Source organism: Lactuca saligna, chromosome 2 (genome assembly GCF_052625555.1).
Source record: "Lactuca saligna cultivar CGN05327 chromosome 2, ASM5262555v1, whole genome shotgun sequence".
Classification (NCBI taxonomy): Eukaryota; Viridiplantae; Streptophyta; class Magnoliopsida; order Asterales; family Asteraceae; genus Lactuca; species Lactuca saligna.
The window spans coordinates 96440102-96457298 of NC_136418.1; the positions used below are offsets into that span (position 1 = coordinate 96440102).

The 17197-nt window shown below is 34.6% G+C and overlaps 1 protein-coding gene and 1 non-coding gene across 2 annotated transcripts; both read left to right on the plus strand.

Moving 5' to 3' along the window:
- The first annotated feature begins 533 nt into the window (after positions 1–533).
- Positions 534–640, plus strand: LOC145033177 (small nucleolar RNA R71). The gene has a single exon (XR_013677414.1). It is a non-coding gene; the product is annotated as a small nucleolar RNA R71 (small nucleolar RNA).
- A 2884-nt stretch (positions 641–3524) lies between these two features.
- On the plus strand, positions 3525–5053 carry LOC145031212 (putative voltage-gated potassium channel subunit beta). The gene is made up of 4 exons (XM_078979724.1): positions 3525–4170; positions 4250–4390; positions 4476–4640; positions 4785–5053. Exons 1-4 carry the CDS (start codon positions 3607–3609, stop codon positions 4896–4898), a joined length of 984 nt encoding a protein of 327 aa, XP_078835850.1. The 5' UTR covers positions 3525–3606; the 3' UTR covers positions 4899–5053.
- Positions 5054–17197: the final 12144 nt, after the last annotated feature.

Here is a 17197-nt window from a genome sequence, read left to right on the forward strand (position 1 = left end):
TAGTAAGTATGGATGCAAGATCAGATTTCTTTTTAGGTTGTGGTTGCTCTTTTTGGTCGAAGCATCAGTCTGTTTGCCTATATTTCTTCTCTTTTAGCTTTTTGTATTCATCGTATGGCAACCATTATTTCTTTGGCTTCCTCCAATCTTCATCATAGCGGTCTCCACTTGAGTAGCATACTTGGGCTTTCTTATTCCCGTTCTCGTCCAAATATCAATCCTTTGTCAAATGTGGACCATTGCATTTTTCATAACCCACACATATAACATGTATGGATTGATCCATCTTCGTCATTCTTCGATCCATATTATTCAACATAGCCAAAATAGCCGCCATGTCCGTAGAAGTGCCACACCCAATTCCTTTTACTCCATTTCGGGGATTGTGATACTCACGCGAATGCTTAGAAATATCTTCAATCAAGTCCTTAACTTTAGTGGAATTTTTCTTCATTAAAGGTCCTTGAGAATCAAGGAGTTACCTTGTCATCACATTTACTCCATAGAAGATTGATACTTCTTGTTGCACATTAAGATCATTTTGGAGGCAATTTCGAAGTAATCCTTGGTAACGCTCTCATGCTTCATAAAGTGATTCACTCGGTTGTTGCTCAAAGTTAGCTATTGCCTTCTTGAGTTTGGACACTTTTGATGGTGGGTAAAATTGCTCTAAGAATTGTTCATTCATTTGTGCCCATGTAGTAATGGCACCGGGTAGAAGTGCTTTTAACCAATCTTTAGTCGCTCCTTTGAAAGTGACTGGAAGCATTGTCAATAACACAGTCTCGCGTGGAATATTTGGGATGTTGAAGTAATTAGCAATGTCATTGACTTCATCAAGGTGTTTGTAAACATCCTCATGATCTTTCCCGTAAAATGGAACGCCCTTAAGTGTAGAAAGAATATGTCCTTTAAGCTTGAATGTTGTGCTAGCGGGAATTGTGGGTTTCACTAAACCTGGACCGGTGTCTTGTCAAATTCTTTTCTTGTATGTTTCCATTGAAATGTCGGTAATGCCCGCCATGTTGTTTACTGGCTTGCTTTCGTGATCACTACCTTCGACTGTTTCGTAACCAGCCTCCTTTTTATTAGGAGTATTCTCAATGCCTTCTAAAGTGTCTTCGTTCTTTGGGGATTGCTTGATTCTCCTATGTGCTTTCCTTTCTTTTTACTAAAAAACGATTTTATATCCTTTAATGGTGATTTCTTTGGTGTGTTTTTTTCTCCTACATTCTTGTCCATCTTTTTACAAAAAGTTGACTCCTGATCTTCAAGTGGTGGTGTCAAAGGTGTATTAGATCCACGACTCATAAACTACATCAATAAAAACAAAAATAAAAACGTAAACACGAACACAAAGTAATTAAAAAGTCCTATTGATTATTCACCACGACGTGATAATGATATTACCTCGTGTTGAGGCAGAAAAACTAAACAGAAAGCAAAAACGAAAGAAAACACTCGTGAGCTTTAAGAGCTCATGTCGTGAGTTCACTAATTCAGGAAAAAAAAAAAAAAACTAATTCTAAAAATTAACTTTTTGTAGGTTTGCCCCACAAAAATGATCGATTAACCTAAAGCAATTAAATCTAAAACTAAATAGTTGTTTCCCAGCAATAACGCCAAAAACTTAATACGTAATATTACTATACCTATTAGTTTTACCAACTATCTAACTAATTATTACGATTTAAGGCAGTGGACCTTCTCGCAAATAATATAACATTAAGAGTCGGGTATCGAACATAAGGAACGGATTTAATTATCTAATTTAATTACTAAAAATTAACCTAAAAACAAGAAAAAAAAATTATCTGATTTTGCAAGTTCAGACAAACTTCAATTCTTTACTAACGATTTCATTCATTACTAAAAAAATTTCCGTTTAGTTCAAATCTACTTCTCCTTTATGGTTAGCTAGTAATTATGGATTATTAAAGTTGGTTATCAAATATTATGTTAGTAGTAATTCAAGTCCAAATTTACTAATGTTTTCACTGATTCATGTAAAGTTATGCATCGTCATGCACTAACAAACATATAATCAGTTATAAGATATAGATAAGCTATGCAAGATTGATCTAAATAAACACAATTATGGTCATAATATATGTTCTCCAGCACAACTAAATTAGTTACTTTTATCACTTATCTAAGATTGGATCGATCCTAGCTCTAGCAATTTAATAGTCACTAAACTACTATGTAACAAGTTCATATAATTTAATGGTCACTAAGCTACACAGAACCTGATTTCAAGCAATCAAAGTATCAATTATTAACATGCTAGGTAAAGATAATCAAACACAAGCTCAAAACCAAATATTAAAATCCATAGTTTAGTATACTAAACCATAAAGCTAAAGTTTATCTAGCTAAAAGAAAGCAACTAAATTTAGCTACTTATGACTGAAAACACAAACACAAATCCAATTAAAAATGACATGATCAAAGTGTACCAAACCAATGTATGAATGTGTTCTTCAATCTCTTGATCTTCAAGCTTAGAATGCTTTGAATTCGGTTTCTCTGACTAATTCTCCTCCAGAAATCTCTCTAAAAACCCTCTTAGTCTCCTCAAATCGTAAAAATGAAGGATAAATTATATTTTTGAGGAAATACGAGATTCACAACGTGAATAGAGATTTCATGTCGTGACTCGGGTACAGATCCTTATCGGGTAAAGATTCTGACTTCCCGCGCACTTATCTTCTGAAATACTCACTCCATGTCGTGGGCCTAAGCTCACGTCCTGATTTGAATTTTTCTCTTGAATTTTCTCCTTTTAATTTTCTATCCTCCAATGTTCGAACCCTTGTCAATTTTGGTACTTTATTTTCAAGAATGTTCCTTTTGGTTTCAAAATTCAATTTAATCTCATAAGTATCATATATCTTTGCATTTAACTAAAATATTAATAAAAATGTAATAAAATATTGCCTAAAAATACGTATAAATATGACAATATCAGTGTCAGAATGGTCTGATTTTTTTCAGGATCGAGTCTTGGAACAGTCCCATCGTTTTTTGATTGGTCTCAGACAGTTTCAGACCAATCTTTTTTCGAACATGTCCTTTTTAACAGTTTCAGACCAATCTTTTTTCGAACATGTCCTTTTTAGACCGGTTCGTTTTCGGTCTTTTTCTCGAGACTAGTCTTTTTACGCATCCCTAAGTTATGACATTGTTTGAAGTCTAAATTATCATTCTATGTTGTGGCATGCTGTTTGAGTATCATTTCCGTGTCTTTAACATCTATAGATAACTATGACACATTCAACTCAAATTCTTGTTTTTACCTTTTTCTTGTCGATCTCGCTTCCCTTTGTTCGATTCACATTCTCAAGCACCCTCTTTGGAAGTTAAATGAAACACTATATTAAAAAGGCACGTTAGCATAAGCCAAATGACAAATTTGTAAATGATGAGGGATGACATTAAGGATAATATATAGTTGAGGGATGATTTATGTAATACCCTAAAGTTTGATGGACTCGTCGATGTCGAGTCCAAATAGAATCAACTGCGTCACTTCCTCTGAACTCCATTTTCAACGTCACGCACCTGAAACGCGATTTGAAGAAGTGAACGAGATCAACACGAAAAATGCAATACAAGAATTTAGGTCGATCTGGTTTGAAGGTATCACAGTTATCATATGGAGCATGGATCAGTTTTGGCAACCAAATAGATGTGAAAGAAGCCAAAACCCTACTCCAATGTTGCCGTGACAACGGTGTCAACTTCTTTGACAATGCGGAGGTCTACGCTAATGGCCGAGCTGAAGAAATCATGGGCCAAGCCATCCGTGAGCTTGGCTGGAAACGCTCCGACATCGTCGTCTCCACGAAGATCTTCTGGGGTGGACCCGGACCTAACGATAAGGGTTTATCCAGAAAACACATCGTTGAAGGAACGAAAGCGTCATTGAAAAGACTTGATATGGAGTATGTTGATTTGATATACTGTCACAGGCCGGATTTGTGCACACCGATTGAGGAAACAGTTAGGGCTATGAATTTTGTGATTAATCAAGGTTGGGCGTTTTATTGGGGGACAAGTGAGTGGTCTGCTCAACAGATCACAGAAGCTTGTGAGATCGCAAAGCGATTGGATCTTGTTGCACCGATTGTCGAACAGCCTGAGTATAATATGTTTTCTAGACATAAGGTACAGACCCAAATCGTGAATTCGTGATCCGTTTTGGATCGATTCTTTTCTGTATGATTCATAGATGTTCATCTTTTAGGTTGAAAACGAATATCTTCCTCTGTATAACAACTATGGAATTGGGCTTACGACATGGAGTCCTCTCGCATCTGGAGTTTTGACCGGAAAATACAACGCCGGAGTTCCTGCTGATAGTCGCTTTGCATTGGAGAACTACAAGGTGAATCTCTTTTGCACACTTTCGAATTCGTAGTTTTGAAAGAGGGATTAAACTTGTATCAACAAATTCCGATGTTTCTTTGCAGAATCTGGCAAGTAGATCATTAGTGGATGATGTGTTGAAGAAAGTTAAGAACTTGAAGCCAATTGCAGATGAACTAGATGTGCCATTGTCTCAGCTTGCAATTGCGTGGTGTGCTGCAAACCCTAATGTTTCATCTGTTATCACTGGCGCTACAAAGGAGTATCAGGTCAGATCACATTGCTTTCGTTTCTTCAATTAAACTGTTGTATTTTCAGTAATCTAACTGATTATAGATCATTTATTCTGTTACACTGTAATCACGACTTTTATTGAAGTTATTTATGGGTTTGCATCAAAATTTTACATGCAGATTAAAGAGAATATGAAGGCAATTGATGTTATTCCTAAGCTTACACCTGATGTAATGGAGAAGATTGAAGCAATCATTAAGAGCAAACCAAAGAGACCTGAATCATATACGTGAAGAGAGCATATAAATCTGTTATTTGTTGCCAAAACTAAACATTCAAATTCCTTTATATAGTTTCTTTTTAATGTTTCGTTGAGTTGTTTGTTTGAAATAATGTTGTATTTATGTTTTGATCATTATAATTAATGATTATCCATGTGTTGGTTGCATTTTTTTTCCAATAATAGCAATATGTAACCACAACTTATTTATGTTTTCTTTACACATAACATTGTACTTAGGTACTTACAATTCCTTGCTATTTATAGCAACATAATTACATCACTTTATAGATAACTGTAATATGTAACAAATAAAGTATAATAAGATGTTGCTATTATAGATAAACAAATATAGTACATTGCTATATGACCAATAGTGTAACCAAATAGTATTCTATATGTAAAAATTCTGGATTTGCAAATTTGAAGTATATTGATTCGAGTTATTAAGATTTTATTGAGATCCTCATAGGAACAAAACTAAATTTCTAATCGTCAATATATACAACATGTTTGCATCAACTACCATTTAGCTCATGGGATTTGATTGTGAGATTGCAACAAATATATTTCCCATAATCATATGTATCATGAATTGTTTTGCCATATTTTGACAAATTAGATGTAAGGAACCATGAAGTGCCTTAAGTTAATGAATAAATTAATGAAATGCCATCGAAAGATCATGGGTTTGTGATCCCATATAGCACTCAATCTTGCTAATGTAATCCTATAGCATTAGATGTCTTATATATCTATCCAGAATTTTGAATTGTAAACAATCAAATATTAAAAGTAAAATTGAAAGATGTAATTAATGTTTGAATCGGGGAGTAATGAAAAAATAAAGCAAATCATAAAACCATAGAATATTGAATGATTATTTAGATACGTGTTATAATATCTTCAAAAACTTTTATTAAAATGTTGATTTTGGAAAATCATTGAAAATATCATGTCTCATTTTGCAAAGAAAATTTGTTGTAAGATAGTGAGGAATATCCACATAACACTAAATTAGCATGCTACTATACATATCCCTCTCCTATGCACATAAATTGTCAAATCATAGGGGTATAGAAGCACTAATCCAATCACAAAGAGGTACACTAAACACTTTTAGGGGTACCGTATAGAACTTTTCTTAAATTACATTAAATAAAGATATAATTACAAAAATGGTCCATTTGGTTTTTAAAAATATGTGGTTTTGTCCAAAAATATTTGGTGGTGTATAAGTAGTCCCATTTTAGGTACTTTGTGCGGTTTTGGTTCCTATATCATTAACAGCTTGACAATTAACTTCTAAAATGACAAATTTACATTTGGCGGCCATCTATGCAATTGTGTCTTTTTACCAAATCACATGAACCATTTCTACATCTCTTCTTTTTAATTTTATTGAATTATTATATAATAATTCTTTTAATTTCTTTTTATTGGATTAATTCTTTTTATTGTATTATTTGTAACGATCCTAATTTCCCTACTAATAATGAGAATAATATTTTGCCAAGTTTCTTTATTAAACTAACAATTTCCTTGGTTTAAATTTGAAATTTGAGGACGAAAGCTTAATATAATGATTCTTGAACATTTACATGGGCTTAGAAGCCATTTTGTGATACTTTGAGTGCCAACTATGGAAGGTATGGAGGTATTTAAGAGACGCTAACCCTAGAATATGAGTTTATCGTCTATTTGCAGCCATCATATTCTTGTTAAAGTGTGTGGAAGTGAGGGTTTCCATTTGTGAAGTCAGTGTGTGATCTAAGTAAAGGAGAGGCGTACATTTGAATCAAGGGTGAGAAATTGGTATTAGATTTCTCTCATTTGATCTCTCATTGGGAGGTAATGAGGAATTTTTCATTTCATATTTATGTTTTGAATCATTAGAAACATAAATGGTTGAGTTTATGCATAAATGTGGCGATTTTTATAAATGTTGAAATTTTACACAATAATGTCTCCCCGACTTGCAAGGGTTGTAGCGATTAAACGGAGCAGATTTGCATTGTGCATCATTGGAATTGTTAGGGAAAATCGAGTCTAGTTTCCAGGGACTATGATAGCAAATCAATATGAGTTGTAAATCTTGAGATATACTCGAAATACTGAATAATGGTTGGGGTGGGAAATGAAAATTATCATGTACTAAAGTGGTGTATATGGAATATTGTCTTGTTCTTTGGGTTGTTCATGACTTCCAAGAGGTTAGTACTAAATTTATAACCTCGTTTTCTATATTTAGGTCATGATAATTGGTAGTAATAACTATTTGTCGATTAAAGTACAAAAAATAATGTTATATGAGGTATATAATGTAATTGTGCTTCCATCTTATGCTTAATTGGTTTAGACCGTTTAGGACTAATCCCAGAGGCTGAAAGGCATCCCAAAGTGGTTTGGAACTGATCTAAAATGAAGAAGGTTGGAAATACTGAAGGTTTGTAATTGTTAGGTTTCCCACAGCATCACACACAGGTGAACGTGGAGCGGTGACGGGGTTCATGTTTTTTTTTTTTTTTTTTCTAATCGTGACTAGATGACAAAACCCCGAAACAACACTTCTCTTTCGGTGGCTTGTTTTCTGGATAGAGTAGTCATTTTCTATTTTGTAGTCTTTATTTGATAGAGATTTTGTGCAATCTTTTAGGGTACTTGTAACATTCAAGTTTGGGTAAGTTCCTCTTTTAGTCCCTTATGTTAAATTGTTTTCAATATGGTCCTTTGCTAGTACGTGGGGCGTACTAGGCTCCTGATGATCGTGTACTCCATTTACATATGTTGGACGCACGTGGAGTATGCATGGCGTACGTAGGCCTGGGATAAACCCTAATTTTTAGGGTTTGTTCCCTATTTATGCATCTTAAAATCACCTCCTGAACATTTTAGACCAACCTCCATATCTTCTAAACCCTAGTCTCCCCCTAAGCCTTTGTTAAGTGCTTTTTGAGCTTTTTTGAAGAATTTTGGTGTATTCTTGTGTATTTTGAAGTGGTCGAAGGATCCTGAAGACTCATTCCTTGGAGTAGAGTTTAGAGATCCAGAGTTATCATCTTCAATTTGAGCCATTTGAGGTATAAAGATCTTAGCTTGACAAATCCTTGTGTAGATCTTGTTTGGGTTTGTTTATGGCTTATTTTGGTCCCTTTTAGTTGGTCCTTGTGAGTAAAGGTTTTTTAAGAAGCTTAACCCTTAGGTCTGGACGTTTTAAGGGTCCCTTATGCATAAAAATGCAAGCTTTATGGTGTATCTTGACCCATGCATGTGTTAAGACCTTTGTTAAGATCTTTTTGAGCTCTTGAGCCCCATTAAGTCATGCATGCACGTAAAGTTGCCAACTTTACGTGATAAGTCATCTTTAGGGACAAGATTTGAGAGTTTGGATGAAGGACTTTGCGGGTTAAGTTCTTAATGGAGTGAATTGGCACACTGGGGAGTACGTAGGGTGTACCCAGCTGGTACGTTGAGCGTACTAGGCCCAGATGGAGTATGCTAAGCGTACGAGCTGAGTACACCCCGTATACTTAGCAGATAGGCCTTTGGGCTTAGTATCCTCGGTATTGGGCCATAGTGTGGATGTGGAAGTTTGGGCCTAGTTGGACCATTAGACCTCTGTTTTGGGCTTTGGGCTAGCATTTTAGGTTTCCTTGGATTTTAGGCCAATGATAGATTCGTACCCAAATTTGAAGATTGGGCCATATTTATTGGGCTTTAGGATTTGGGCCTTTGTATGATTGAGTTGGGCCTTGGTTTTGGGCCTAGTTAGATAAAGGGTAAATTGGTCTTTTACCCTGGTTATGGGCCAAATAGCTTAGATTTTTGGTTATGAGTTAGAATGAAATTAATAATTGGATGTTATTGATTTTGATAGCATGGGGATTTTCTGGGCTAGCAGTCAGAGAATCATTCTAGTGATTCAGCAGCTTGTTGTGAGTTTCCTCACTATGTTTAGCGGGTCGAAGGCACTAATTTCGGCCCATGGTTTGATATGTTAGTATGCTAGTTGTCTGTGTGACTATTGCATGTGTTATGTGTATATGTTTGCCGAGCAGGGTCGATGGTGGGGGAGGGGGTCAATGACTATTTTGTATGCTATTATCTTTGTGATTATCACATGTGTTGTCTGATTATATGTTATATGTTATATGTATACCGGGTGGGGCCCGATGACTAACAAATTTGTATACTAAGAGGGGCTCGATGTTAGGTGGGACCTGATGTTAGGCGAGGCCCCATGAAGGGCGGGGGGGGGGGGGGGGGGGGATATGTGTTTATCATGTATCAGTAGTGGTAGTTTGGGGAACTCACTAAGCTATATGCTTACAAAGTTTATGTTTTAGGTACTTTTGGTTCGAAAGGGAAGGGTTCGAGATCATTGCAGAGCACACACCACGTTATTCCGCATTTTGTAATATACTCTGATATTTTATGATGTATTGATACACTTTGTTTTACCTTGGTTTCATGATGATGTTTTGGTTTACAATTTTATTAATTTAAAAATGAAATTTTTGGGATGTTATAGTACTTAGTTGTGACATCCCCATTTTCACGCTCAGAAAAGATCTTTTTTATTTATGCTTATTTTAAAACAGAGTTTATTTATAATTTCATAATTTGTCCCAAAAAAGTATTTCCGAAGAAATCTTTTTCATTGATTATAAAAACTTGAGATGTCATAATCGATACAAGAAACATAAGCATAAATGTAATCATTACTAGCCTTACAACATCTATGGCCTATATTTCCTCGAATCTTTCATTGGATCCAAACATCATTATCTTGGTACTGCTACCTGTTATAGAAGAAACTAGGTGGTTCAGGTTGGGAAACCTGGTGAGTACATAGGGTTTTCAATCCACAATATTATAATCTTTAATTATATATATTTCATCAAACAAATAACCTAGTTACCCATTTTCATTATCCTCACCTACTAATCCTTAAATGCTCTTGAGGGATCTTTCCTAAAGGATCTTTATTAGCAACAATTGTCATCTATTCTTCCTTAAACGTCTAGGCACAACAGTACAACAGTACTTTGGGCACAACACAATAGTATGATAGTATTATGGGTAAACACAAAAGTATGATGGTACTTGGTCACAACACATCATGTCACAACTTATAAATTTCGCATGACCTTTTACTAACTAATATTTTCCTAGATGAATAGGCACAACAATACAATAGTACTTTGGGTGAGTAGGCCCGACCCTCCTTTTTGTCAAACTAATCAAGGGCCTAGGGCCCCCAATGCTAAAGGGCCCCAAATTTGAAAGCAATTGTAGTCCGGAAAATTAAGAATCGATCATCAGATTGTCACACACATCGTACACCTGATGCCGCAATAAAAAATCATCGATTCAATTTCCACAAAAACACATCTTTTCTAGTGTGCTTCCTTCTCGCCGACTTCTCCTGTCCTCTGATCTCTACTCTAGTCTAAAACACAGAAACACAGCCAATGACAGCGGCCAGCAACAATTCGATTCCGTGATTTTGGATCAGTCGATTTTAAATGAAGGGCAAGATTGCAAGACCTCAACTGATGAACCAAAAGTTTAAAACGATATGTTTTTCCAATTTCCATGATCTAATAAAGCATATGAAATGCTAGAAATCCTTTTAATGATTTATCAGTTAGTATAATCTTTTTCTTAATTACATCAGTCATAAAGTAGATATTTTTTATGAATTTAACATAATTTTATTAATTTTTCTCAAATAGTTCACATAAGCAAGTTGGCTCCTAGAGATGTTGGCGGTGGGTGCTTTCTCGTGGGTGCGTCTGGTCGTTGGAGGAACATAATAAAGGTTGTAGCTTTGGTAGGAACTTTCAGGCACTTTCTATTTATTATTTCAAGCATTACAATGTCGATGATAAATGGAGGTATCAATGATAAGATATGTTTTCCTTGACAAGGTGATTTGGTGAATTGATTTGCTTTCATTGACAGGCACCTTATCAGAAAAATCGAACACAGTCGTGAGTAACTACAAGTATTGAATGATCCTTTGTACTAACTTTCGAATGGTAGTTTTTATGTTATGACACAACAAAAACATAACGAATGATCATTTATGACTTCATTGAGATCTACTAACGTCTCAATCAATAAATAAAGAAGCATATGTTACTGATCGGATTAAGGTGTGACATAGTAGTATTGTCTTTTATCAGGTAACCAAATAATTATTGCAAAAACTTTATTATTGAACCAAATGATGTGTCTAAAAGACTTGTTTGAAGTGCATAACAGATTCATTTTTATTCCATCTTAAATAGTTCGAATTTTTTTTTTCAATTAATTTTTCTTATTGTAACAAGTGGGAAGAGACATGTTTAACACTACATATGTTGTTATCCCTATCTAAAAGTTATGTTTGACCCTACATAGGTTGTTGGCTTTGGGTTACAACGTTGTAGATCTAATGGAAGTTGTTATTGTTCTTAATTTGTATAGATCAAATCCATGGCTTTGGTTAGTATAAAATTTTGACCAACTTCTTATGAATGTTGTTTATATTCATTCAATAATAAATATATTTTTAGGTTGCTAAACTTTTTCTTTTTTAAATAACAAACAAAAATCCATTATCTATTTATCTCCTTGTTTGTGATTGTAGATTTGTGTTAGATTAAGAATTTGATAAGTGTTACCGACTTATTTTTTGATTCTAGTATTGACTGATCTCATTATCTACTTATTTCAGAGACTCAAGGTAAATTAAGAATCTTAAGTTTTTTGTTATCTTCTATTCTCAAACAAAAGGTATTTCTAATCCATACTCAATTAATTTACTTCAAGTTTATTGTTTGTTCATTTGTAGTTGTCTTGGTGATTGTTATTATTAATCAAATAATCAATAATCATGACTAAGAGGAAACCCCAAGGGGCTCAAAATTTTTGGTTCACTTATAGCCCCTAAAGTGGTTGAGCCGCCCCTGTGGGTGAGCACAACAGTACTTCGGTTATAGAACATCAGTACACAACTTGTTATTTCGCACAACCCTTTACTAACTTACCCCACCTCTAATTTAATATTTTACTCAACCCTTTACTAACCTATCACAACATCTCATTTATTATTTTACACATCCATTTATTATATATATATATATATATATATATATATATATATATATATATATATATATATATATATATATATAGTGTCACACCCCAAAACCTGAATGGCGAAATGTTTCGCGGCGGAGGACGTCATGTACAATATCACAACAAAGCATAATACTAAACAAGCAACAACATCATCCATTGCATTAATAATATAATTTAATACAAGTGTGTTTTGGATAGTTATAAGACACCAAAAATATAAATCAAAATAAGAGATGAGTCTTGAATGTGCTCCATCTTCTCAAAACTTGGCATCAGTACCTGTCTATTGATGACCTGAGAATACAAGTTATTTTGAAAGAGTTTATCAGCTTTAAAGTTGGTAAGTTCATAAGCATTTTAGTGTCATTGTTTGTATGAAATTTTTTGAAAGTGTCTGATGTATAAGTTTGTGAAAGTTTGTAGTAAATGTTTGTATCTCCTAGAAAATCCTATATTTTCTACTAAAAGTAGCCTTCTACCAAGGCATCAAATGTTCTGTATGTTTGTTTCTTGTAAAAGTGTATTTTTCCCAAGTGTGACTATCATTAACAAAATATAGTTTTTACATTACCGTTTATGTGAGAAGATCACAATGTGAATGCAATGGGGAAAATAACAAAGTATTGTAGTGTTGTATTATAGTAACTACTACTATACTAACTACCTTAAGCCAATTGTTAATTAAGGTATAATGTGATATAATTGTAACCATACTTGATCTACTTAGTAAAACATGATGCTTAAAGACGTCGAAATGATATGACATTCATCACCCGTAGACCTGCAGGTCCCACTCTAGCTAGCAACAAGGTGTAGGACGGTCAGTCCCGTATAGATCTATACACAAATTCACACTCTCCCTCCAGGAGACTCTGGTAACAAAACGAGCCATAGCAGTGATGCCATACCCCGAAGTAGTGACTCACATTTATGTTATAGTATTCTCGTATATGTATTGTATGTACTAGTTTAATGTATGTTCTCTCTGTCTAGTATGTAGTGTGTTCTCTTTGTTTCTTATCATAGTATGTTCTCTTGTATAGTGTAGTGTATGTATTGTTTCTAGTTATAGTATTCTCTATATGTGTCTCTTTATAGTAAGTATTGTTTCACATAAAGGTATGTATTGACTCATGTATGAACTGACTCTTTGTATGTTTCATTGTACTAGAAATAGTGAGTAGTGACTTCCTAAACTATACCTATTATAGTTTACTAGTAGAGTTGTTTATATAAATGGACATGTTTGTACACTTTTGCTACCCAAAGGTATTGAACTGAGATAACAGCTTTTATGTCTATACATATATACATAATATATAACTAAGGATCAAACGACACTCAGACAAACAACAGGGTACTCTAAGTCCACAACCAAATAAGGAACATGAAATAAAGTGAGTTATTAGTCCTAAGTCCTTCAAACCCTACTTATATAACTATATGTGCATTAGACATGGTTTTGACAATATATAAGTTTTAAAGGGTTAAAAGGATAGGTTTGGCATATAAGAACAAGTTTGATAAATATTTTAGTATGTAAAAGAATTTGATAAACATGTTGAAGTAGTCTGTGTGATAAAACAGTCAAAAGTATAGTAAATCCATTTGTTTGATAGTTATTAATTACATGTGATTTATATAACAACTATAATGTTTCAACTTGTATTCCCCCCCCCCCCCATCAAAGCATTTAAAATCATTTAAAAGGTATATTAAGGGGTATGAACTCACTTGTAGTGAGTAACTCGAATGAAAGATTGATATAGGATTCTTGGGTGTCAATTGGAGTCTTGAGCACAGATGAATCCTATTTGACATATAATTACACATATATGAATACATTTAATGTATATAACCACTAATGGTGATAGGGGCACGCCTTAGGGACATAAAAACACTTAGAATTAAGAGTTACAACCACATATGGTTGTACATATGGTATATATGGCCCTATATTGGAGTGTAAGGCCACAAAATCATGGGTTTTATGTGTGTGTAGCCAAGTGTGTGTACGGCCACACACTCACAATGAAGTGTGTCAAAAACTTGTTTCCAAGCCTTAGGAATATTCTAGGGAAGGCGTTTTGACCATTGCTTAGCCGGAATGGAATTTTAATGCTAATTTGGGCCTTTAAAAGGGTATTTACGGCTACACATGGTGTGTGCGTCCGTACACACTTGAAGTTCATATGAAATGGTGTTTTTCATGCATAAATTCAATGGATCTTAGCTTATATCAAGCTATTCAAAGTGTATACCCGATTTAGAGGCTTAAAAGTGTAGTTAAAGTCCAAAAAGTAGTGGGTGTTCTTGGTGTTTTTGAAGATCTAACACCAAATAGGTGTTTTCATGGATCAAATCAAGGGTAAAGGCTAGTTAAAGCCTTGCATTAACGATTCAAGGAAGCAACACTTACTTGATTTGAAGATTTGAAGAGAAAGATGGTTGATACTTGAGATAAAACGAGTTTTAGACTTGAAGAAGTGGAACAAATGTTCAAAAATGACAAAGGGCCATATATATACATGGGAGTGTACGGTTGTATTGAGTGTGAGGTTGGGTGTGCGGCTGGGATGGGTGTGTGGCCGCACACACCTTGTGTTGGTGTGTTTGGCTCATTTGCAAGGTGTTACACTCACAAATACCCATCCCAAGACCCATACCTAGACTATACTAGGCTTAGAACACTCAAATAGACCATAAACCACGCTAAAAGATAACAAAACGAGTCTAATTTTGATAGATTTAAATAAGTGTACAAGATAGAAACTTCGGGTTGTCACATATAGTTTATTCGACCATGTTGTGCAAATATAGTAAACATAGCTAAATAGCTCATATATCATTTAAGCATTTAGAATACTTGTATTTATGTGTAAGCAAAAAGTAACTATACGCGCACTTGATACAAGTGGACGACTGGTGATTTCGGCAGCACTTTGCCTAACACCTCAACTTTTCTTTTGACGAGACTTAAGTATGATTAATATTGAGTCTTAATCTTATATTCCCGGAGACTAATGATAGTCTAGATTCCTCACTAATCCTAATATCTATATCAAGATCTATGAAGTAAGAAAAAACCAGGTAGGATCATATTGGATGTAGGGTCCGTTTGGTATACAAAATATAATATTTAGAAATCTCACTTTAAACACCTCACTAAATCCAGTCTAGACATCATTCCCATAAGTAGACAAAATAATGACTTGGAATCATGGATAAATCATATTTATAGGTTCATAATAACGACTATGAACATAAATATAAGTTACACTTGAAATAAAATAAGTCATGCTTAACTTATATGAATTTTAGCGAAAACTGGGAAATTACGTGGGCATAATCTCCACCCGAACACTTCTTTTCGTCGGGCTCCTAAAACTCCTGGGATTTTACTAAAATGTCCTAAAACTAAAATAAACCAGATCTTAAAATATGGAAGTCATTTGAGAGGAAATCGAAGGGTTTTTTAGAAAATAGTGCTGAAAAACGAGGTTTAATTATAGTTTCGGGGGGGGGGGGGGGGGTGTGACGTGGTTGTCCCTCCTTCTGCTACATGTCGCCTTGTGCTTTGTCCACATCTTTAGCTTCTAGAACATGCAATGTGTCACCATTTTGTGGTGCCACATGTCGTGTTTTCCATGGGCCATGTTGGCTTCTCTCTTAGAGGAGTGGGCAACCGACCATCCCACGTGGCGCACTCCGGTGTTGCCACATCATCAGCGCATCTATTTTCTTGCATATATTTGGACGACCATAAATTAATAAATTTTACATACGAGTTTCATTTTCGACATTCTTTATATCACCAAAATTCTCTCGAAGAGCTCTACAACTTTCATTAAGGTCTCAACCACTAATTCTTACTATAACTAAAACTCATATATAGATCGGTTTAGACTGTTAAAGCCTGTGCGAAATTCATATCTCTTTCATACGAACTTCATTCTCAACTGTATTTATATCGATGGGCTCATAATCACAAGATCTTCAATTTGCATTTAGATTATTTCAGCTAACAACCAACCTATTTGAATTTCAATTTATGTGTCCACACTGATGCGATGAAACTTCAAAAAATCATAACTTTCTCAAATAAAGTCAGATTTGGACGTTATACGCACACTATCTTTTTTAAGATTACTACAACTTAATTTATATTTCTTAGGCTAATTAGCAATCTATCTAAAATTCACTTTTTATGGCATGTATAGCCGTGTCAGTTAATCGTGAAACCTAGAAGAATCATAACTTCTTCATACAAAGTCGGATTTCAAAGTTATATATATGTACGGAATCATTGTCATATATTATAACTTTGGTTAAAATTATTTATCCTAAATAACGGTTTATCAAAATGATGTTTTATTGATTTAATTGACTATGTAACATCCCAAAAATTCAAGAAATTTAAGCCTTTCAAAACAACACATTTACTATTAAAACTATTTATAAAATCATTGTTTCCAAAATATTATTTAAAATCAAAATCTCCCAAGATTCAATCAGTCGTAAGATCAATGATGTGTACGGTTACGCCTTCACCTTGCCACGGTCCTCCGAAGAACCTCAAACCATAAACCAAAGCTTTAAGCACGAAGCTTAGTGAGTTCCCCCAAAATACCATCACACAAACAAATCACATGCACAAAAACTCATGCCTAGCCTAATCAGCCTCAGACTGGAATACCATGCATGTCTACGATGGGCCTAGTCATCCTTGTACGAAATACCCTCATATCATAAGCATGTTGGGTCCAATCAACCATCGGGTTGGAATACCAAAACATGTCGGGTCCAATAAACCATCGAGTTGGAATACCCTCGGCATGTTGACTGATGCACAAAGCAGTCCAATTAACTTTTTCTTGTTTTTAGATTAATCTTTAGTAATTAGATTAGTTAACTAAATCCGTTCCCTGTGTTCGATACCCCCAGGCCCAATCAACCTCTGAGTCCAGTCACACTTCAAGATGGATTACCCGAGGTTGGAATACCAATATATAATGGGTCCAATCATCCTCAGGATGGAATACCCTCGAGCCAAATCAACCATCAGGTTGGAATACCCTCGGTTTGTTGGCTCACGCACATAACAGTAAAGCCTCAACCACTAATAAATATGTGCCTATATAACATATAAACATATAAACAATCTACAGACAGTCAGGTATA